Genomic DNA, 25,022 nt, shown 5'->3' with positions numbered 1-25,022 from the left:
TACTGATAGTTCTCTTCCTGTTTATTCTAAAATTTCTGCAAACGTGTCAGGCATCATCCCTTTCAGAACATATTGCACACTTCTTTATTTCATTATAAAGCACTCTTCTCCTTAAAAGTATCTATATCCTCCCCCAAAGCGGCTCCTGCTATGTGCTTTCAAACTTGGGATCATTAAGAAGTGTGCAGGTTTGTCTGAAGATGCACAATCAATTCTTCCCGCTACTCATAAGTTACACGTACACAGAAAGAGACATAGGACAGCTATCTGTAAACAACTGACTGCCTGAGGAAAAAAAAAAGTTATCAAAACCCAGCCTGTCTTGAGCACAACTCACCAAAACCGTTGCTAGATTTAATAGCCCTGACCAAGACAAGCTCATCAGCCTAGGGGGGAATTGCAGAATTGCTACACTCATTACCTCATCTCCCATTTGTGGGACAAAAGGCGAGCGGCGGGGTATAGTATCCAAGATCCACTGCGGGGCAAGCCATTCTTCACTGGGTTCACCTTCCATCGAAAGCAGTCCGCTTGGTTTCTTAAATATATTACATTAAATTTAGAATGCAAGCTGTAATTACTATGGCAGAACATATGAAAAACTGCTCACGCAGCACTTACTGAAGAGAACTAGATATAAGGGCAAAGCAAATGCTGGAATGTCAACCTTCCAAAAACCTCAAGTAAATAGTAGGGAAGAAGACACATTCGTTACAAATATAATAGAAGATTAAAACATTCACAAATAAAGAGATTCTATTTCTTTCCTTAGAAATGTCTCAATGTCTTCTTTAAAAAATACTAGGAAAAAGAAACCTGACAATGTAGATACAATACAGATGCATTATAATTTTACAACAAAACCACCCTGGGAGTAAATCCAACTGCAGTGAAGAGCATAAATCTAGGAGAAAACATCCTGCCTGTAACGGAGAACTACCTGCATGAAAATGGAAGCACATCTATGTCACCGTAGCACCAAAACAAAACAAAATTGTTCTGGTATTAGAGTTATTGTGCTGTCTACGGGATCTTTCTTACTGTATATTTGTTTGTGAAAAATTTTACTTTGAAAACAACCACTCCAAAAAAAAAAAAATCTATATTCACGAAGTTAAAAAGACCGTCAAAAATTAAAAATGCTGACCTTTTTCCTAGGCTGTTTAAGTTTCCTTCGTTTTGGCTCCAGTCCTTTTGTTCCCTTCATATTTTCATCTTCAGAACTACTACAGATTTTCCGAGCTGCCTGCCTGGTTTGTCTCTTTGGAGGCTGGAGATTAATTCCAGCATCTGCTGTCCAGTCAGAATATTCACTTGATGAATCACTGTAGATAATAAAAAGTTGTAAGAAAGAAAACAGCACCTCAGTTTTCACACAATGGAGTGAAAGGTCTGAACATTCAACTTGTTCTGGTTATGTGGAACAGATGTCAGGATTAGCACAGAATTTCCTCCTCGTGCGAATTTAAAGAAAAGCTAAGCGCTATTTCACTTGTGTATTTCAGCAAATTATTTTATCAATTGCAAACTCACGGTAAAACTACAGTTATGGCTGATACCTATTTTCATACTAATTATGTCACTGATTCATAGACTGACTTCATAAGAATAACTGCACAAAATGCATGAAAAATTTAGAAAACTAGAGCACTCTTCAATAAAGACAGTTCTGACTTCTTCGATATCCAAATAACGCACATACTGTATTGATATTAGCTCATGGCCCTTCCAGCCATAAAAGCATAACATTGAAAATAAGCAAAGAGACTGCAGATATTGTACACAAACACATATTGACAACAGAAAAATTAGGAAATACTGAAGTATGAACAGAAGACATGTATGCACTTCTAGCAATGTTTCTATTGCATATGACTAACCAGCATTGATTTTTTCAAGTTCTTCATTAAAGACAACATTTTCTTACAAATGGTCTTTCAAAATTGTTCTTTACTTTGCAAAAAAAAAAAAAAAAAAGCCCACCCAAAAAAACCAATATAAAATGCTTCTTGAAGCACTGGAAAAAAAAAAAAAAGTCAGTCTTCAAAATCAAGGATTTTTCACACTGGTTTTCTGTTAAATACTGTTATAAAGACTTCTACAATTGCTTAGTCACTGAAATACATAAAAGTGTTTGTCTGTTCCCAGACTCCACAAATTTTGTTGGTTACCATTTTAAACTACCTAAGTGTACTATACACTTTGCTTCAATCTGTCACAAGGTGTAACAAATGGGAACTGACTCCTAGTCACAGTACCACAATACCAACTCTCTTACTTAAATTATATAATCAACTACTGTTAACGATTAAGAGAGCAGTAAAGCTACCTGGAACTGCTTTCACTTTGCCATGCTGCCACAGGATCATCCACAGACGCATCACTTGTGCCAACAGTCTCATCTTCCTGTATTAAGAACAAGAGGTTTCACTTTTGGGCCAAGTTTAAAATGTATCATTTTTGTTTGCAAGCAAGTTACCTGAGTTTTGTCACCTGAGGAAAGCTTTGTATTTAAGGACTGGTTTAGCTTAAAGTCAGTCCACAATTTCTTTCTGTATCTTAATATTATACTGTATGCTTCTATAATTTCTATAGAAGAGATGTGAATTTTAATGGTATCAGAAGCATAGAATGAGTTCTTATTTAAGTGCTTGATTAATAAATTTTAGTGTCAAGTGAGCAGCTTTATAGCTATTCTGTATGTTCAGTGCATTTACAAAGTGACAATGTTCTGTCTCTTTTTACTTTGCATGTTTCCTTAATGAGAAGAAGTTATATTTAATCTGGTATATTTTAAGTTCTTCCCTTGCCAATATCAATGATTAATACCAATACTCAATCTCTTTCAACAGCAGCCTACAGATGTAGACGAAATCAAAGTACCGAAGTGACCTAGAATATACGTGCAGTATGAAATCCCAAAATAGCAAGTGGTTTAACACAACCCAGTTAAATTTACTTGAAAATGTTTCAAATTTCCAAAAATACACAACTTGTCTTAAGCTAGTTTTGAATACTGTACTGGCATTGAGGTGAACGATCCTTCTCTCTCCAAGATCAACCTACTACACTGACACCAAAAATCCAACCGACTCAATGATTTGCGTGTTTCCTCCTAGGTAGAGAAACTCAGACCCTTAATGGTAACAGTGCTCTCGGCACAACCGTTGTCAAACCACGCTATTTGTGAACAGGGAACCCATTGAAAGAATGACTTGACGTGTCAGACCTCGGAGGAGCTGTCTGATTCTTCCCGTGCACGTGCGTTTTGACTCGCTCCTTGCTGGCTGTGTTCTATCGTGGAGCGCGTTTGGTAGGCGTGCTGGCGTTTGCGTTGGTTTCTTCTCAAAGACCTTCCACTTCCTGGCTGGTAATCGTTCTTTCATCACAGGACAGCAGGCACAAAAAGAAGAAGATTAGAGATTTAATAATGAATTACACAGGTAAAAAAAATGCCTCATTAAAGTGACTGTACATTGTATCACATTTACAAGCGACAGCTAGGAAATCTAGAATTAGAAAAGACATTTTTTACACACTTGCGGTTCATTTCAGTGCACATGCAGGTGTTTTTTTGGCTCAGTATCAATTCTACTTTTTAAAGTAGGAGTCCTTAGAAAGCAAGTTATGAATAGAATTGATAGAAATAGAATTGTTTCTAAAAAATACCTGCAGTCTCTGAGTAAGATAAAAGCTAGCCACTTCAAGCGTGGCACCTCTAATATTTCTCCTAGTTTCCACAAGTCAAACTGAACACCCACTGTGGCTCTGCTCTTCTCCTTTCCCAGCATCTCCCCACTACTGAAGCCGTAAGGATAGAGATTTACCACTGCTACTTGCATATCACAATATAAAGACGGACAAATTACAGTAACAGAGAAAGAGAGCCAGAAAAAATTAGTACTATTGATCTTCTAAATAATTTAATAAAATTAGTTTGGGTTTTTTGTTTCCCTCAGTGCTCAGAACTGCTTCACACCCAGGTTCCCTCTTCTACTGAATTAACTCACCCGTTGTAAGGTGTGGGATGGCTTTCTCTTCTTTTCAACAGTGTATAAATTAATTTCAATTTCACCTTTGGCAGCTCGACATTCTTCCTGGACCCTAATTATACATAGGGCACATCCATTTTATTCAATAAATCATCATATAACTTGACAGTTTCATTAATATACACATTAAAATACTTCTGATTCCCTTGCTATATGAAATCTGTGCACAAGTCCTCCTAGCAGCACCCACACATACTTCATTCCTGGAATCACAAGTTAAGGAAGCCAACTTGTTAGTTGGGCATGCATAATTATTTTCAAGAAAATTGAAATGTATTAAAATTATTTTTGTGTTTTTTTAAATAAAGCTTCAGGGAAAACGCGGCATGTGAACAACTGAAGAAAGATTCAGTTGCGAAGAGAAGGAATTACTATTCTCAACTCTCCACCAGAGGCTACCACTCTAATCCTAGTATCCGGATTTCAAAACAAACGAATCAACCAACCCACCCCCAAAAGCCAACACATTTCAGAAAAATCATTTTTTAAAACCCATAACAGGTGTATGGAAGAATCATTAAACACAATGCAATTTAATCTTGTTTTTCCTGTCTCACTTAGCGTCTTACTTGCTGATGCCTGGAGGAAGCTCATTCACCACCACCCTCCTGCTCCACGCCATGAGATCTCTCTCGGTTGCCATTTGACTTCGGGGAGCATTGTGATGCATTTGCCGGACCCCTTCAATCTGACCACTTCTCCGGAGACCAACGTTTGGTGGAGACGTAACATCCAAACCTGGGCTTCGAAGAGCTATGGAAGAAAAACATTTTTCTTCACTTCTACAAACCATCAATAAAACCTAGAATTTCAAGCTTAGGGACTGCACAGAGATTCTTTTCTGGCAATACACAACACTTATTCTATGTTAAGCGCCTTTTTCTTTTGCTTCAGATGAACATTTTTGTGTATTGGCCTTGGACTACTGGAGATGCATATGCTACAGTAACATCACTGTGGCTTGCTAGGTCTTAGAGATATCTGAGGCAAGCAAGGAATATAATCTATGAGAGAAGTTTTAAAGGCACTTAAGTGACCTTCAAATCGAAGTCTTGTCAACTGTTTAAAGGCTCCGAAATCATAAATCTTAAAAATTCTATAGTACAAGAAGAGATGAGGTTGACATCTAAAATAATAGACTGCTGCAAGGCTTAAGGTTTCTGTTGTACCTCCATTCGTTCTGTATTTGTAACGCTTATCTGCTGTGCCAGAGGCACTGCTCCTCCTCTGGGCTTTTCATCAGGTGGCACAACCACGCAGTACTACACACTCAGGAGAAAAGAGAGACTGAACCTTTAGGTAGCAAAGTGAGACAAGAAGACTGATAGTATCAGAATCGCTGCTAGCATTGCTTTAACTCGTCATTTGGGAATGCATCAACACAATTTCCACATGCTTAAATACGGTTAACCGTATGGATAAATTGCATTCACGGTTGTGCAAACCTATATAAAAGTATTCGGCTATTAAAACATCAAATACTTTACATACACTCTAACTGACACAAACGAGCAGTTCATGTAGCAAAGCCACTGATCAATGCAAATTCTGTAAGGTCACAGTACTTTAATTTCTATACCATTCGTATCTGGAAATTCCCTTTCACACAAAGACAGGGATATACAAATAAAATTGACAACTGGGATTGCTCAACACATCAACCTATCATAAGAAGCAGAACAGACTTCTTGTGAGTTGAAGCGGGCTTCTAGGCCACCTTCTTGACAATACCAATTTAGAGCAACACAAAAGTGTATTTTCAGCATTTTTCACTAATAGTTTTCCTATTCTTTCTTCAATTTAAAGACAAGCAACTCCAAATCTAGCAATCCTAATGAGCTTTGCCAGGAAATCTAATTGAAACATGTGCAATCAGTCATTTAACGTAGAACTGATTTATTAGCGGATGTAAATTTTTAAAAGCTCAGGATGACTTGCAGCGCAAGTCCCCAGCATCTGCTCTCTTACATCAACTGCACCCAGTCAGCTGCCTCACAGTCAGCTGTTCACATCTGATTGAGCTTGTTTTAAATTTTTAATCACTTTGTGTATTAAAAATAAAATCACAGTAGCAGAACACTTACCAGGAGAATAATCTCAAGCTTTCTAAGGAAACACTAAGACAGAGCAGACGTTTATTTTATAAACACTGATGCGCAGCCTTAGCATTTATGCTGCAACGGGAAGCCATTAGTCTGTCACAACACTGTATTCCACTGACATTCTCTAATTATATGCTGTTATCTTGACATTACGCAGTTACAAACTATCATCTCCGCAGTGACTGACACCAAGACAATACAGCGAACTTTATGTTTATTTTTTAGGAAAGGTTTAGAATAGGAATATTCACAGTCTAGGTAATCAGACACAGCCCAGTTAGACCACTGTGCGCCCTCAGCTGCACCTTAAACTTTTAATTCCTCTGCTAGCATCAGAATGTCCAGCTGCTCCAGACAGGTTAACGACGTGTATAAGAACAAGAGAGAAAAGCATCCTCAAAGACATAGTCTCAGAACTTACATTAACACATTTTGATAGTACCTTACTGTGCTTTAGGAAAAGAAATGACGGAGGTAACGAAGGGACGCTTACCTCCATTAACAGAGTGGGATCTATTGAGTGGAGGGTTTGGAAGAGTCTCGCCTTCATTAATTAGTCTCAGATCTTGTTCCCTCTGTAGCTCTCTGATCATTCCATCAAGGATACTCTCATCCTGGTCATTAGTTTGCTGCCCGATGACTTGTTCAACTACTTCACCATCACCTTGACAAGAGCAAAGCCACAACTGCTTATAAAATGATTCATTTGTTTTACTAAACACCATACAAATAATCAAATTTAAAATGGTGCACAATTATTTGTCTGCTCTGCGAAACATCTGATCACCAGCTGGCCTTCTGCTCTCATGTAATAAATGGAGGCAAAGTTTAAAAGAGAAGTTACGATAAAAACCTAAAATTGCAGACCACACGTAAAATACAAACACAAACCCTTAGAAACAGCAGAAAGAAACAATGCTTCAGTGGGTAATAATAGAAGATCTCTTCTGGAGATCTGCATTTTGCAAGAGTTTATATCTACAAGGAAAAAAAAAAAACCTTTTAAAAAACAAAAGCTGTGTTTGCAATGTCTTTCTTACCTTCCTGCTTCCTTACTCACACACACAGTTACACCCAGGTTAACGGGACAATTCTTTAAGTCTACAGCCAAGTACCTGGGAGCAGTCCGCAGATTTTGGAACACTGCAGTCTCCTCGTCTTGCCTCCAGTCAAGCTGATTCCATACACTTCCTTTGTGCCATAAAGCCACCCCATCTCCTCTTCTACCTCTATACTGAATTTAAACCACTAGTTTCAGAAGACAACTGAAACAAACAAATCCTTATAGCACCATCCTACTGAGCCGGTGCTGAATACTGTGCCATACATGTATTATGCATGAGTTTTAGACAGCATACCATTAGCTACATATCCCAGCTGAGGAATAAGTTGTTCATCCTTGCAATTTTCCCTCCCTGGCACCAGCCGCTGGAATCTCGTGGGATGAGGATTTCCATCAACATCCACCAAGAATGGAGGAGGCATAAGATGCGGAGCCTGTTGAGTCTGTTCATCCAACACATAGTTATTTGCATCACGGATCAGTGGTCGGTAATCCGTATGGAAGAACATCTGATCTGGAATCTGCAAGAAAAGCAATTTAGTAAATAAATCAATGGCCATTTGCAGCTGTCTTGCTGCTTTGGAATGGCTCCCATACCCATAAACCACAACTCCTACACTTACGATCAGCAGAAGAAATGCTATGACAGAGAACAGATTCCTACCACAAACGTGTTTTATTACCAAGGCCTGATGCAAAAATTCAATAGTAAAATATGCCAGCAGAGGTGAACAGGTAGAAGGTAATGCTTTGTTCCCCTGTCTAAAGATTCTCTTGTCTAAACCTTTTTGATTTAGGTAAACAGCAACTGCTTCACGATCTAATTACCATTTTGTCTGGGGCAGGAGGAGGGAATAAACTGTAACACAAATACTTCTAAGACAAAATCAGGTCAAGACACAGAAGAGTTTAAAATTCATTCAACCCACCTTTTCATAATATTTATTGCATCCAAAACCAAATAGTAGCAGATGTCCATGAGAGTCTGTGCAGGCAAAATGCTGTCCATCTGGTGAGAACTTGCAATCAAAAACAGCTCCATGGCCTTGGCCCTCAATCTGTATACGAGCACAGAGCATCCCTTTCACAATCATGCATTCTCTGGAAGAGCTTTTTTTACAAAAATTTCACCTGTGCTCCAACAAGCATTGAATCCTAATTCTGTGTAATTTCTCATCTCGCTCACGACTGATTTACACTTACATTTTTGTCCACTTAATTATTAAAGCTAAACTGAACAATGCAGTAAAACTTTGCATCTTCTCTTTGTCCTGAAATTTCAGTACAACTTTTGTACATTTTTTTTTGTTCTGAAACAGCTACCTAGAAGTCGACATTTTATGTCAATGGCGGACATAGGGCAAGCCTGCACCAAAGGCTGCAGACACACGCTGGCTCCGCAGAAGCAGGTTTCACAGCCCCGTGGGCCAGGAGGCTAGCTCAGGTCCTGAAGCAGTACAGCTGCATTTGCTCAGCACTGGAACCAAACCAACAAACCTGGCACCGGGCGCATTAAGATGGATGCGGCACAGAGCCAACCATACCGTTTCCTAGACCACAGCACTGGGCTCCAACACACAGGCTTACTGGTTTCCATTGCTCTACCGTGGGAGTCACTACCGTCTTCTGCATGGTATAACCATACCCGTACCCATCAATAATATTCAGATGGAACTGATCCCATGAAAGTCTTGCTGCTACACTTACAATACGCAAAAAAGACTTTGGTATTGTTTACTGAAGAGTACAGTTTGGTTATTTTTAATATGTAGAAGTTTTCCCCTAATCCTGTTGTAACCTTGGTCACAACAGGTATATAATGAAATCTCCTTTTGCCTCAAGAACAGTTTTACGCAAATGTGAAAAAAAACCCCACCCTTCCCTGATCATTCTTACCATGTTAAAGTAATTGCGAATTTTTGTTCCTTTGTCTATATCCCAAACAAAGATATTCCCATCGTGACCCGCTGAAAGTACAATCCTTTGGTCAAACGGATGGGCCTCCAGAACAAAAACTTCGTCATCATGACCCTGCAAGGAAAGCAGGGTGAAAGAGAAAGTAATGTTTCTCCATGCAATATCTCCAAACATGCTAGTATTTAGTGTGAGGACATCTCAGTTCAGGTAGTCATCCACGACAGCTCAGTTTACTGGATCTTAGACTGGAACTGTGTCTGTACCTAGTCAACATCTCTGTCAGAGGCTTGGCATTATCACAGCCCACTTTGTAAGTGCCTCGGACTGTAACTCAGCACAGCTGAGACGGGAGAGGGACAGGGAGGAAGGAGAAATCAGCAGCAAGGACAGCTGCAGCTCTCTAATCTGGACACAAACGGTGGCCTCCAAAGGGCTCCCTGGGCAGCCAGCAATCACCAGGGTCTAGCAGCATTTGGGTCATCAGCTCCTTTCCTCATGATACATGGTCCTCCCAACAAGCATAAGACAGGCAGCATACTTCAGGATAAAACACAAAACACTTCAGGACAAAACCACAGGAATTTTACTCACCGATAAGCTATGAAGAAGCTGCCCTGTGGATGAGTGCCACACTTTGAGAAGGAAATTGTTGACTGCAGTGATGACAGTGGCATCGTATCTATCCCAAGCCACCATAGTAACCTTCAGTTTAGTCACCTTGTCCTCCCCAGATGCTACATTGTTTCTAAAGAAATTAATAATTTAAAGAAGAAATACATCAGTAACCGCATATGGAAACATTTAACAGCGCTAATTCAGTATGAAATTAGGGAGAGCAGGGCTGCCACCACCGTGGCTACTGGCTAATGCAGGAGAATGAAGGATGGCTTCTGCAGCGGTAAAAAAACAGATACAGAGAATATTCAGTACCACTGAGATTTATAGAGCTTTTTCCTTAAAAAGGACAAGTTTCTCTTGTTCTTCTTAAGTGATCGTCCTTGCCTACCCCAATTCTTTCTTTCAAGCTATTCAGTTCTATTAAGTTTTTTCCTACAAGGCATTTTTCTTACCAGTGATCAATGTGAGTAAACTCTATAATGAGCAAAAGCTTGCTAACTAAATCCAAACCATACTTCGACAGCTAACTTATTAAAAATGTAACCGTATGAAATATAAAGAATTCTGCAAAGCAAAATGCCTAATGGATTTCTCCATCTCTGCTTTTTGTTACTGTGCAAATACAAGGCCATTTACAGAAGTCACTTGAGGATCTCAAAAAGAAACACTCGAAACCCTAATTGAACGGGAGAACCAAATCACCACATCTCATTTCTTACCTGAAAACTTAAGGAAAAATACAATGTTAAGAAACGTTCTGGATATATATATATTACAAAAATGTTGCCAGGCAATTCGGGCCTTGGCATGAAATAAGAAATCCAAAAATGTGTTTACACATGAATGTCATTAGGAAAAATAATCTGTCACATCTCTTAATAGCTTTCTGCTTACTGTCATTTGTCCTCAGGTGGGTAAATAAGCTGTAATGGGCAACACTTTTTTTTTTTTTTTTTAACTAAAATTATTTACTAAATTTATTTACTGGAATAGTAACCGGAATCATAGAAGAAACTGTCAATTACCTTTAACAGTGGCTGTATGATGCTAGAAACTGTTGAACGTGTTCATATTTACATTCCTATCATACGTTTTGCTCATTTTTCTCTGTTTTAATTTTATTATTTCTTATAATTTTAACTGCATTCCACAGCACAAAAAACCAAAATAGCACAGCATATAACATAAAATAAACACTAACAACCTCAGGAACTGATTATGGCAGTTGCTGCTATCGGAGAGATGACAGAAACTAACTCTTGTTGTGGACATTTTTTAAAAAACATGCAGCTCCACATATGATCAATGAGGTTCTATTAAAAACCTCTTTCTGTGAGATGAATTCTATTTGACGTTCTCACTCTGTATATAAAATACTAAATACTCCCTGACTATTAGAGTAAGGAAGTACCAATGTATTAATATTGTCTTTTGGGGGCTAATTAATTGTGTAACTTAACAGATAGAGCAATGGCATTTTCAATACACAAAAAACATGCACTGAAATTAATTAAAAATGCCAGTAGATAAATAGTTTTCAGTATGATTGAAGATTTTATTTTGCATGTAAATGTTGCTATAAGGTGAGTTCTGTTTTGGTTTGGTTTACCCTGTCATTTTAGTAGCCATATCCAGGACTACACTCTTCCAATCTTGCTGCTGATAGTGCCACACTCTGGCTGTTCCATCTCTGCTTCCACTGACAAATCTTAAGCTATGGAAAAAAAAAAAAAAGAAAAAAAAGTTATGAAATTCTGAGTAAGCGTAAGTCACTGCTGCTTTTGGTCTAATACCCACATGCCCATCTTAGGATCTTATTTTCTCACTATTCAGTAGCTTCGCTATGGAGTTTTCCATCCTCAGCAACAGTGTGGGCATGCTAAATCCTGTGGCAAGAATATTTAGGAGCTTGGCAGAGGACTGTCATTCACCTTAGGAAAGGTCGCTACAAGCACTTACTTTTATGGCATTCTGCAACAAACATGCACACAGGCACATGTACACAAGTATATATATACTTGGAAGTGTGTGTAGATATTCTTGTCTTACTCTATATATGCCCACACACAGGCGCGTTTAACAACTCATAAAATATCCATGAACTCCTGCCACGGGAAGCAGGCAGCTACAAAACTCTGGCACGCCGAGAGCACACCCATTCGCACCAGCACAGAAGCTAGAATGTATTTAATCTTTTCCCAACGCTTATTCTTTATATTGTTTGTGCATCTCTGATCTAGAGAATGTAATTAGAAGACAGGGAGGTTACAATTTTCATATCAGATATTGTACGGTACAAAAGAGTTTATATCCCACAACGTTAATTACATTTGGCTACAGCTAGCAGATGGCCTTGGAATGACTTCAATGTCGTAATTCATACAAGCTGCACATTCCCTTTTTAATGACATCAGCAAATCCCTTGAGCAGTTCATAGTGGCAGCGAAGAAAAAGAAACTGCATGCCAGGAGTCCAGCATAAATTATAATACATTAACTTAGGGAGAGGGTGAAGACAGAGAAGGGAAATACCCAAGTTGAACACAAGTAGGTAGCCCTGCCTGTGGAGTTGAACATGAGCGTTTTCATTTTTAAACTCCTCCTTGAATTAAAAAAATCAAGGATCCAGCAAGTGAGTTTAACTACATCATAACGCTTTGGCTATCAATGTCACAGAAATCATTTTTGTTGAGAAATTCCAAAAAAGCTCCTCCAGTAATACATTTTCACAGGATGGCCAACACCTTTAAAAGTATATTCCATTTATATACAAAATCACATGTAAAAAGGCAAGCCTATGCAATTTTATTTCAACAAATCATTCTTTCACCTCTTCAGTTTCCCTGATTTTTTTCCTCATGATGAAAAAGTGTTTAAAAATCCTTGTGACAAGTTTATTTTCTTTTTCCTTCTTTATAGTAAAATGAAAAGGAAGCTATCACTTTCCCATTAAAAGCATCACTATAGCATATAATTTTCAGTGACTACGTGCCCTGATACCCCCAGCGAGACCTGTGCTCTCACATTCTTTGGAAGGAACTGTTAGTACAATTATACCAGTACGTTCCTACATAATTTTACATGACAAAGATCTCCGAGTACAGGTGCAGTTCCACTGGCAAAGCTACAGTTTTGCTTGGAAGGCTCCTGCTTGCACACATCCCTTAAACCTTCTGCCAAGCAAAATAAGAAATAGAAGCAAAAGCTGGCATAAAACCACTGAAAAACATTAAGATGTTGATCGCTAATCAAAGCTTGTCACGCCACTCTCCAACACAGCTGTGCTGCAGACGTCTGACAGGCAGACATGCCTATAAGCACCTTTAGTCGATTTTATCATGAGCATCCCGACTTTAACTGGTACAAAAGAGACAGCATCCCAACCTTGCACAGTTTTAAAAACTGAAAGCTCTGCAGGTTGGAATGGTTCACTTCATAAATTTTAAGACCACAGGATTATTGTTATGATCTAAACTAATTAACTGGCAATTCATATATTTGCCTAGAAATCCACATATTTGCCAGGTATGCCGTTGGCGATAAGTAAATTATTATGAAAAATAAAGCAGACCAATGAAGATCACTTCATCAAGACCCAAAGGTCTTAAGACCGTGCCTCTGGAACTGGTGCTGGGCAGGCGGCAGCAACCAAGGACTGAGTGTTCAGAGAGTATGTGATGTGCGTGAAGAGTAACTGTCCCACATACCCAGCTCCAGCAGCTGGTCCAAGTAAGTGCTGTAGCTCTTCGTTAGTGACATAAATGAACACAGACTCACGCAGTCTTCGCTCCAGGAAACATTACGGTTAGCGCATTTAATATCACACGTGGTGGTGTTACGTTATCCAGGTGTACCGGTGACTCAGTGAAAATTAAAGATAGTGGGTTGCAAGGAGACACCACGAAAATATGCTAGGACATTACTGAAGTATTACATAAAACATCTAAATCCTTGTGAAAAGCCAAACAATTGTAATGAGAAGAACACGTGTAAATGAAAGTTTTAGTCTCAGATGCAGATAAATTAAGCAGGGGAATTTTATCTACTAAGTAGACTGGATCCAAATTTGGGATGTGAGGATCAACCGCACCTTTATATCCCATTGAAAAGCTGTTCTTTGCTTATTCCCCCTTGGAAATAAATCGGGTTTCTTGGGATTGTTTTTTCCTGGCAATTTCAAAGTTGCAAAAATACAAGAGGAGGGATGAGGGCCTGGTTATTCATCATATCATGTTTATCACTCTAGAAACTCACAGAAGTTGAGCTCTCACGAATTGTGAGTGTGTTTGTGACAACAAACCCTCGTCCCTTATTTTTCAGAACTCTGAGCACCAGAAGAGACAACTTAGTTATCCAATGTGCCCAGAGAGGGACTGGCAGAAGAAATCATTCACCGAGGAATTAAATGAGACAGAGAGTAAAGGGTGGATGCCCTTATGTTTCAGCAGCATATCAGCAATGTCATATTATTTGGAAAATGTTTTCAAATTATGCTAATCATTGGCTGCTTTCTGGTCCCCAGCTGGTATAAATGATACAGATAAAATTTACTTCTCTTGCATATGTTAAGAAAGAAATGAACATATACATAATCCATCAACAACGCCACCAGCTTCAACATGATTCTCATACAGATCATAAATAAGAGCACAGTGAAGTAATGAAAAAAAAAAACCACAACAAGATAAAAGGTAGTTCTACAGTTCCTTGTTTTCCTTATGCACGATATTCATCATTTAGATGCCATTATTTCCTTGATTTCCTTCCATTTCACTTCTGACAACGCACCAAGTCTTATTTCCCCTTTCACGTTTATCTGCTTCTCATAAGCGACTGCACTGAGTTTGCACGTCCCTTCGGTCAGTGCAGACAGCATTGCTCAGATGCTGACCTAAGAGCATACTTCTCTGGAAGTCAGTGTGTCCCATTCCCGTACGACCTCGTACAGAGAGGACAGAGCAAGAGCAGTTGATAAAGAAGCAAAGTGGCCTCCTCATCTGTGCCCCAGTATGGAAATATGGGAATTTTATCTCCTCTTAACGCAGCAGCTACCAAAAGTGCTACTGTCATTGGTAGCTTGGCCACCAGCACTGGCTACGGCTGGCAAGCAGACACGTGGTACAGTCGCCATGCTACCCCCTGGCTTCCTGCAGCTCCAGAAAAAAGGATGCCCAAAAGTCACTAGCTCAAACAAGAGCCACACAGATAAATAAATATGTATATGGGCTTATTTTTCATCTTGCTCTAACAGGACTGAAATGATAAAGCCAACAAGCTTTCCCACACACACATTTAACTTGATATTCTAGTAAAGAAAAAAGTAAGAAAGAAAAGTAATTGAGAAACCAAGTCCCTGATTCCACTGTGAACAATGAACAGACTCAGATGTTATTGCCATCTTACCAGGTAAAAGCACCTTGCAAGAGAGGCTCCTTTAACGAAGATCAGGCCACAGCTCCTTGCAGACTTACTTGTCTGACCATCTGTGGATGTGTAACAGTTCTAACTTTTGCTTAGAACTACATTTATCATAATGCTCTTACTCCAGAATTAACCCCTTCTGTACTTAACAAGGCTACCTGTGAAGTAAGACACTCTTACACGGAAGGAATACAAAATTTGGTTTCCAATTTGCTGCAAAAGCATAGTTACGGAATGTTTCTGTTGTTACAGCAGAGGACAAGTCCAAGCTCATGGACATGACACACATCTTGCAATATACTTCAAATAATTTATCTAAGATTAATCAGAGCCCGTGTGCAGCCTTCCTGTTACACCAAATTTTCTCTGAAATGTTATTTGGAAAACTAAATACCATACTTTTCATGTCAAAATCCCAGGACAGCCACTCCACTCACCTGTCACCATTGTTACAGAATTGGACTGCAACCACTTTGTCCTAAATAGGAGGGAGGAAAAAAAATAGTGGTAAGTACTTTGTAAGCCAAAAAACTGATCCAAAAAGATCTTAATGATGAGCTACTATTCAGCAAATTGCATCTTCCCATATGTCTCCTGCAACATACTATCTTACAAATTCAAGAACAGAAAATTCATATTTGAAGTGAAAACTTCCCCAGGCATACTGTGTTAAACACCGAAATAGAAAACATCAGGGAGGTGATGGTTTCGTGTTGCTCCAGAAGTAGCTGAGAGACAGACACAATTTCCGACTCGGTCTCCCTGACACTTAGACGTCCAGGAGGAAGAAGCTGCAGCAGCTCCGTCCTGGCCTGCGCAGCGGCACAGCACCACGCACCCCCCGGGGTAAGCTCTGCCTGCGAAACTCTGCACCTTTTAGACTCCACAGCATTAGCAGGGGTAAGGAAGCCCAGGAGCTCACAAGGCCCAGTAGGTACAGCACTCAACAAGATGGAGAAAGAATCATTTAACCAAATAAATGATCGCAGCAGGTTTGCAATTTTTAGACCTAACATTAAAGCACATCAAAATATTTCATCCAAAAAAAATGCAAACCTTGGCTTTATTTCCACTTCTACATCGTTGAGAAACAATGTTATGTTTTAGACATGGTTTTGCCTTTTTTATTTTGCTAAATACTTGTGTTGGCTACGTGCATTTGCTGTCTTTGCTCCCACTGCCATCTCTAGCTCCTGATAACCAAGTGTCCAATTCGGGATTTTTTTCAGGGGTGGGCTGACAGCAGTCTGTGGTATTAAGAAGAGCAGACTTTCAAAAATTAAAGGAATTACAGTTTATTCCAAACCTGAACTGCTGAATATAGAGAACATTTTTTCTTTTGTGAGCAAAATACTTGTTAGATTTGTTGGCTTGGAGCTCTGAGACTTCAATGCGAGACCCATGACTCCCACTGAAGCTCAGTGAACCAGTTTAGACCTCAGCCTGAATCCATAAAATATTGTTAAGGTGGGCAGCTGGGCTATTAAGGCTCAAAGATAAACGCTCCAAACTCCTCACAAGTGACAGCCCTATCGGCATTGCTATAAGCTTGCCTTTCTGATATATTGTTTACCATGCACGTAATAAATAATGCGATCATCACCTGCTCTCGGTAACAACTAAGAAATGAAGAAAGATTTGACACTGTTTTAGTGACGCTTCTTTATGGGGTTTCATTGAAACTGAGACATTCAACGGTTTTAATAAAAGCTATCAAGACTCAGACTCAAAAACTAACATGAAAGTCATTGTACAGATATTTAAAATAGTTTGAGTTTTTACAAGAACCTTTCTGCATTACCTGAGAAGGGATACTTTTAAGCTTGCGTTATTTTCTAAATGAAATTACCATCATGATCCGAAGTTTGACTGCACACTCTAAAACCAGAATTACTTTGTTATGTGGATTTGTGGTCACAACTAAAGTTAAATACTCAACAGTAAATTTAAAAAGAAAAATCGCATCGTGCATGAAAACTGTTTCAATTCCTCATTCCAACACAGACTTTCTTCAAGAATATGGGAAAATCATCTAGTCGCTCAGTTTCCTGGGGGACTGAAATACATAAAGCATATTTTGCACACATCTCCTGCCTCAGAGGAATTTAAAAATAAACATACCACAAATTTTCAGGCATTTAAATACCACAGTGTTGAGAGCCAACTCAACTCTAAAGACAGAAAACAAGTTGAATAGGATGTACAAAATTGAAGTTCCTGAAATAAGGTTAAGCGGGGAAAAAAGAGATTCGCTTTCTGATTCGTCTCTTACCGTGTGAGATTCTAACTCAGCCATTTTCTCCGGAGATTCCGAGCCCAAATAATAAATTCTTATCACGTGGTCAGTACTACCTGTTGCAATGAACATGCCACCTAAGAAAGACAGTGTTTTCTGTGAGAAGAAAAGCCATCCAAGGAACAAGTAGTTTTAATTCCTGCTTTATTGTCAAAGCAGCAAACTGCAGTTTTAAACAGAAAATTTCAATGTAATCAAAATATACGGCCTGAACAAAGCAGTTAATTCTGACAACTTCTGCTTTGATCTGTATTTTCTCAGACCACATCAGCTTTAGCATAACTATGAGCTCTACAATATTTTCCAGCTGCAAACCTTTCTGACCAAAGGAAGAAAATATTGCAAGCTAAAACAGTCATCCAACAAACTATTTCGCTTTCCCTCAGAAATTACCACAGCGCTCTCCATCAGCCTATGTGGAAAATTACCTGGGGAATAGTTTCATCTTCTCACTGGTAAATATCAAAGGAAATATTTAAGCACATCTTCGCTACCTATTGGAAGCACGTCGGAGAAAGTATTGCTGAATCGGGAGTCGGTGATGAAGCTGTTGCCTTGTACTATTTGTTCTGTTTACAATATTGCACAAAAAGGGCACTAGCGTGTAGTTTACTGCGTTGAAATGGTTTTAGTAACTTCAGGATTTCTGGTTTTAAGAAAGGAACGTGGGCAAGGCACACATGGCTCTAGAATAGCGTCCAATTTCAGATAGCAAAAATTAATGAGAAATTACATTATTTGGCTTGTAAAAATCACTATTTTTGAGAATTCAAAGCTGCAACAAAAGGATGTCAGTTAGGCTGGTATTTTCAAACACATTGAACTGATCCTCCTAGAACTTAGCCGAATTTGGAAGATTAGCAAAAGTGTAACCTTGGAACAGAGGCCGCTTCTCTGCCAGATTTCAAGAACTTTTCACTCAAAAACTTTACCAGGTAAAACCTTAAAAGGATGTTACAAAGAAAAAGTTCTAATGTGCAAAACAACAGACTGAAAGCATAGTCTTCCTTGGAAGTGGTCAAGACATTTTTGCTTAAATTACAGAAAAAAAAAAAAAAGAAAGAGAAAAAGTAGCTTGAGGCAGACGCTTAGCATGGAAAATTTCAAACAATCACAATTTGACAGTGCTGTAATTAATTGAAAAAGGGTTTAACACCATTTGTATTTAAAAAGAAGTAACAGTCTGTCACCAAAGGAATTATAGTTCATAAAATATTTTCAGCTACCTTACGACGCATACGTACCGGAACTGAAAGATGAACAAGATATCTGAACACCAGGCCTGGACCTCTCTGCAAATTTTACAGGGCGATCCCTATATGTAACAACACAACATTTTTACTTTTCATTACTTTATTCCAATGCCATTCAACAAGAATAGCGCACTGCGGCTCAGCAGGTTACGGTCAACGTGCTCATCCTAAATCTCTTTATTTTAGAATTCTCTCCTAAGTTTGCTAGAGCTTATTTTTCATTTTGGTAATTTTCTTCCTTAGTTTAGTAAGAAAACCATCATTTTCTAAATTGAAGAGACTGTTTAACTTATTTGTCATGATACCCACCATTTCAAATCTATTTAAAACAGACCCTGGCAAACCATTAGTCTAATAGCATTTACTCCCGGTTAAGTATGGGTTTGACACCATCTATGTATGTGTGTTCTTTTTGATTAAAAGCAAAGAAATTCTTCTGCCTGCATATTTTGAACAAGAATTTAGCCCTAAACATAAAAGCTGACAACTCTGGCTTGCAAAGCACAAAACCCAGAAACGATAGCCCTGACCTCTGCCTCCTCCCTGGGTTATAATCCCACACCTAAGAAAGCGCTCCCTGCCCCGCACACTGGTACGGCACTCACGCACAGCGTGTCTACGGGCGAGCACATCCCCAGAAACTTGTTCATTGAGAAGGAACACATCCTTATTTAATTAACCCAGCATTCCTCGCCACGCTAAAACTAAAAATAAATTCACCCTTTATTTAAGATAATTATAATTATCTAAACAGGCTTACTTAAATTTCATGGTGTTAGCATGCCACTGCCAGAAACAGATTGTTCCGTCAGCACCAGTAGAAGTGAGGTATCGTGTTGTTCCTTTCCTTGCTGGAGAGAACTAAAAATAAAGTTGTAACAGTTAAACCAGCTAATTTCTTTCCCCCCTTACATGCTGGAAACTTGTAAATGGATGTTGACAACAATCTTTTTCGCGAACATACTAGCTTTCTCCCCGGGAGTACAGACAGCAGTATGAGGGATAAGCACAGAATCTGAACTGCCATAAAAACAAAGCTGAGGAACGGAAGATACCTACATTTTGACTAGCAAGCGTTTGTTTCTCCCACACAAAAGCTAGCAAACTGGAGAAATGAAACAAGCCTAGACCCTTCCAATGGGGCAACAAGATGAGGAGATACTTCTTTCTAGGATAGAACTGGATCAAACGTGGTAACAAGGACAAAAATGATTCCTGCACCCAAGCCCAAGGACGAACCGCAGCACAGTAGGACCCCCGCGCCCCTCCTCTTCCTCAAACGCTCCTCTGCCTCTCCCAGGAGCAGGAGAGCTTTTCATTCCCAAGTCTCTCACTTTCATTTCATAACCGCAGCAATACCTTTAATCCTCTGGCTACATGGTAATTTGATAAAGGAACCAAGCACTGTTTCCTCAAAAAGCCATGACTGATTGTTTTCTAAATTACCAGAGTTTTACAAAAAGCTTGTGAGGAACGTATATATATGTAAACAAACAATATACAAGAGACAAAACCAGGCTGTAAAACATGTTTCCAAAACAATCACCTTAAAGTAAGTAACGTTCAACACAGCTGAAATCAGACAAAATTGGAAGCATAGGCAAGAGGGGGAGAAATGAAACTCCCAGGGACTACTGGCACGGCGGCGAAGACTGTGATGAATCAAAGGCAGCAAGGCTCCAGAAGAGAGGGATTCTGAGCCAAACATCCCCACTCGTTCTCCCTCCTATGCGCACAACCTGCCAAATTGCAGGGATTGTCTTTTTTATCCTGGAATTTTTTTTTGTAGGAGGTTTCTGCCTGGCTGTTGTGGTTTTTTTTTTTAAAACAAATAAACGGCAACTTGCTAGCCGTTACTGACTGTGCCACCACTGGAGAACTGAGGGCTGGCAGCACAGGCATTTTTTTCCTGCTCTGCTGTTGCTCACTGGGCACTTGCCACCAACTGAAACCGCCCGGGCACGAGCGTAGATTCTCTGGGAGCCCTGCTCCGTGCCACGGCTGCGGCAGCGCCTGTGTACGCTACAGCATCCGGAACAGCTCCTTACGGTACAGGCTAAGGTAACGAGCAAATGAGAAATGCGGAATAAGGATTTTTAGCTGACAGTATTCCTCTGAAAAAGAAACGTTCTCTATGAACAAACAATTGTTGGGGCAGTTGCTGTGCAAGGACTACCACCGAAGACACCAGCCATGTCTCCCTGGCTCGGCTAAATGATGCGATGCTCTCGGTGGCCATGCATTTGCTAGATCTAAGGGAGAAGCAGTGGGACGACACAGTTAAAGGCCACTGGAAGAAGCGGGACCATCCCCTCAGGCAGCATTGGCCACTGAGCAGGAGTAAGTTTGCCAGGAAACAACACCCTCGAGTCGGGGCAAATCTACACTGCCAAACAGAGATGAAAAGGTAAGTTTTATCCCTGACTGCTAATCCACATCTCTTATTGCCATTTTAATTCAAGGCGTTAGGAAAAAAGGTCATTCCTTACCTGTATGGAAGTAATGGAAGCTGAATGGCCCTGCAGCACTGCGACTGGGGCACAGGTTCGAAGACACCATACTCGGACTACTTTATCACAACTGCCTGCAGCGAGCAGCGTGTTCTCGTAGTTAACAGCCATGTCAGAAATTTCAGCCGAGTGTCCTCGCAACGTCGAGAGCAGGCGCCCATCATCTGTAGCCCAGATTTTGACCAAACAATCATCTGACCCCTAATGCCACACAAAAATTTCCAAAGATTATGTGAAATAATACGTGTTATGTGTACATAATACACAGGCACACTGCAGATGAACAAGTATCTAAAACACCGTTGCGCCATGAACCTGCCAGAAGAGCAGCTTCAGTGGGATTCCACAGAGGCACAACTGTCTGAGTTTGGGAATCATCTGGTGGGGCCAGGGACTTCGATATTTATAAAACAGAAGCCGCTGTCCTATGTTTCATACTAAGATATGATTATTGCTGCTAATACAACTCTTCTCACTACGGTTCAGTAATAATTAAGGTATGTTTAAGAAGATAAAATATTTCATTACATACTACCTAAAGACATTTATCTGTGTGAGCCGGATCAAGCCAGCATAAAATCAAAGTGACCATAAGACTTAAGCTCTAAGGAAAAAGAGCACTTAAGCATCTGAGGGATCTCAGAGCTCCTGCCATGCTCCTAGAGCTGTAAGGCAGCTGTACCGTGAGGTTCAATTTTTGTGGACAGAATAAAGTTGGACCACTCGAAGAGAGAAACCGTGCAGCATCACGTGCAACTGAAATACCACGCCAGTGAGATTTCAGTCTGGGACAGGACACAATTCAAAAGCAGATCCAACGCAGACCACTGTAAAATACTTTTGCCTATAGTAGCCGCTACATAATTTCATACTCAATCCCAATATCGCCAAGAATTTTTGGACAGTTCACAGACCTTTCCACTATTCAGATACCACCAAGAATACTAATACTAGCGGCTAGGATTGCCACTATATATTCAGAAACAGAACACAATAAAACTAACTGCAATATCAGCATCATTTGAGTTTTAATTACGTTTTATTAACTGCAGGTAAATGTGACACAAATCACTTTCAATTCCTCATATAACTGCAGATGAGAAAGATTTCTTTATCGTGTAAACAAAAAGGGAAAGGCCCTCACATGCCGCAGCGTAATTATCATAACAACATCTCTATTTGACCTATTCATAATGAGCGGAGAAGCGCGCCAGAACACAAAGACAACAATTGGCCTGCCAGGTAATCTGTTTCTAAACACCTATTGATAAGAGACAAGGGCAAAGACAAGACAAGACAAGACAGGGATTAACATTAACAGTTTAAAGATGCATTATTCATTTGAAAAACCTGTTAATTTTTAAATATGCACAACAAAAAGCAAGGGCAGCATCACAGAAATGTATGTTAATATATTCTGGAGAAAAACTTAAAATAATATTCATATATTCACTGACATACTACAAAATCTAGAAAGAAAATTTAGTAGAGAAGTAAATTGCAGATGAAGTAATGAGGTCTTTTATTTATCATCAGGTTTTACTGAAATGTAAGGAAAGGATTGCCAGCATTTCCAAGGTTACCGAAAGGTAAAGTGTAGGTGTAAAAAAAGTGTTAAGATTTAACCCAGCAAGCAGCACGCAAATTAATTCCAAATCCCAGAATACCGCAGGTGCCATTCAGTAAGAAAGATGATAAATAAAGAAAAACGAGCGCGTGTTTCAAGTGAGAGCTGCAAGCTCTGGACCGGAACAACCCTGATGTAAGGTTCTACGTGGGGAAGCAAATAGCTGACTAAGTTTCAGTCTATCAGAGCCATGAGCAGTTTTAAAATACCAAGTCAAGTGAAAAGTGAAAACTAGCATAGAAAGAGATGGGGTTTCCCTACATCTCAAGATTTTTGTTCCTTTCTTTTTCTGGAAGCCATGTCTGCATCTCAGGCAGTAACTAAGAGGCTGTTGAGGGACTCAAGAAAGAAAGAAATCAAACCAAGCAAAGCAATCTTCCAAGAAAAGGACAATTTTTAAACTTACTGTAAAAATTCTTCTCCCACTGCGATCAAAGGCTATACAATAAACAGATGATAGATGTCCCAAAATCCTCTTATGCATCTTCATGTGTTGGTAGGTGGACGTTGGGAACAAGTGGCTGAAACGTCCACATCCAGTTAATTGCCTGGCAGAAATTATATTTACTGGGAGAGAAAAACAAAACGAAAAGAAAACTCAGACATGAATTTTGTCCAGAACTGAAAGGAAATAAATATTGAAACAAATATAATGTTTGCTAACAACTGTATTATTATAATCCAAAAATCTGAACCTCTTCCACCTTATCAGAACATTCAGTACGGTCTTCTAAAACGAAAGCCCGCTCCTGATGAAGCCTTTCAACCCCTACCACACCACACACTGCACCTGCTTTCTTAACAAAATTAAAGCGAAATAAAAAGTTCCCACCACAGCTAGAAGTTATTCCAATGTTCAATTCATGAACAAGCAACAGATACATTTATTCTATATGGATTTGGAAAACTTGATATCAGTAACATGTAATTGCTTCCTTGAAGCAATTACAACAAATTTATTTTTAGAGGATAATAATAGTTTATTTTTTAAGTGCTTTTTTTGTGATAGAAATCTTTCTTTGGAGTGGGTTCCAGATCATACGTGAGGGTCAATGGTCTGCCACATGTTCCTCACAAAACCTCTCTCATTATAAGCAGCAGCAGCAACGTCATTGCATTTCTACGGCAATGTAATTGAAGAATAAGAAATATGTGGCACTGATGGAAAAAGCCCCAGTCAAAAGAATGGCAGGCACAAGACAAAACAGCAACAACAGCAGATTATTTTATATTGCTAAACCTAGGGGTCCTTACAAGAACAGTCTGAAATCTAAATGCACAAAAACATCGTGTAAAAAAGCGCTGTCAGCAGTTTCACCGACGATAGCTACGAATCTCTCCACCCGCCAGGGGAAGGAGAGGAGAGGCAGGTATGGGCCTTTGCGGGACACACCACCAAATGAAGATCATTACGGCTGTAGAATACAGAAAGATCCCAACTGTAATCTTTGATTTGATGCATAATTTGAGATCATTTGGGTATTTAATTTTACCTATCCTGATGTATACCACTCGACCTCTTGATTTTAATGTTTTGAGACTTTTTTCCAATGGCACTTAAAGATCTAACATTGCTATATTGGCGGGTTTTGCTGAGTCCTTGCGATAGCTCCCTGAAGAAACCCCTTATCTTGTCTACTGCACATTGAAGTAGGCAGGGCTTCACAGGAGCAGCATGAAGCTCTCTTGTGCCTTTCAGTCCTTTAGCTTAAAAGTACGGTGAACAACTTGACCCATTTTCTTAATTGTATCATCATATCATTGCCTATCTACACAAAAAAAGATTATGGCATATGTTAAAAAAAAAAATAATCTACAAAGTCAAGAAGCATCATTTCAAAGGGCTACTAACCTGTAATGCACTTCTGTACATTTATAAGACTTAATTATTAAGTATATGCAAGCAGAGAGATAAATGGGCAAGGAAGTAAATATAAAATAAATGGTTTCCATATTTACAGAAAGTATTTTCGTTTTTCAGTTTCATGCTCTGAAATTTGGACTATTTTTAATCACTCAATGCAACTGAAACACTACATACTAGGAAAAAAAAGTTACATAAAAGGTGTAGGTGCTTGCAAAAGTCATCAGGCTCCCAGCGTGACCTCATCTTCAGTCAATATTTGTTTTTCATGGAAAAACACATATTCAGCAGTACTAAAAA

At 39.3% G+C, this 25,022-nt stretch overlaps 1 protein-coding gene across 3 annotated transcripts in view; it reads right to left on the bottom strand.

The window, feature by feature from the left end:
- The window catches only part of BRWD3 (bromodomain and WD repeat domain containing 3), a 64,031-nt gene that overhangs the window by 21,413 nt on the left and 17,596 nt on the right, over window positions 1–25,022 (bottom strand). For all 3 annotated transcript variants that reach the window (XM_087749166.1, XM_087749165.1, XM_087749167.1), the window contains 18 exons: window positions 23,265–23,425; window positions 21,211–21,432; window positions 19,482–19,582; window positions 18,713–18,783; window positions 17,445–17,545; window positions 15,610–15,650; window positions 11,362–11,466; window positions 9,726–9,879; window positions 9,114–9,248; window positions 8,147–8,275; window positions 7,513–7,738; window positions 6,648–6,818; window positions 4,622–4,805; window positions 4,011–4,104; window positions 3,230–3,379; window positions 2,330–2,406; window positions 1,148–1,325; window positions 422–538 (listed from right to left, as the gene is read on the bottom strand). In XM_087749166.1, the coding sequence (XP_087605292.1) occupies window positions 422–538; window positions 1,148–1,325; window positions 2,330–2,406; window positions 3,230–3,379; window positions 4,011–4,104; window positions 4,622–4,805; window positions 6,648–6,818; window positions 7,513–7,738; window positions 8,147–8,275; window positions 9,114–9,248; window positions 9,726–9,879; window positions 11,362–11,466; window positions 15,610–15,650; window positions 17,445–17,545; window positions 18,713–18,783; window positions 19,482–19,582; window positions 21,211–21,432; window positions 23,265–23,425 (2,417 nt within the window). The remainder of the gene's footprint in view (window positions 1–421; window positions 539–1,147; window positions 1,326–2,329; window positions 2,407–3,229; window positions 3,380–4,010; window positions 4,105–4,621; window positions 4,806–6,647; window positions 6,819–7,512; window positions 7,739–8,146; window positions 8,276–9,113; window positions 9,249–9,725; window positions 9,880–11,361; window positions 11,467–15,609; window positions 15,651–17,444; window positions 17,546–18,712; window positions 18,784–19,481; window positions 19,583–21,210; window positions 21,433–23,264; window positions 23,426–25,022) is intronic.

This window comes from Nipponia nippon, unplaced genomic scaffold (genome assembly GCF_047370975.1).
Source record: "Nipponia nippon isolate SJK-2023a ecotype South Korea unplaced genomic scaffold, ASM4737097v1 scaffold_12, whole genome shotgun sequence".
Taxonomy (NCBI): Eukaryota; Metazoa; Chordata; class Aves; order Pelecaniformes; family Threskiornithidae; genus Nipponia; species Nipponia nippon.
This window is presented reverse-complemented; position numbering and strand designations above follow the sequence as displayed.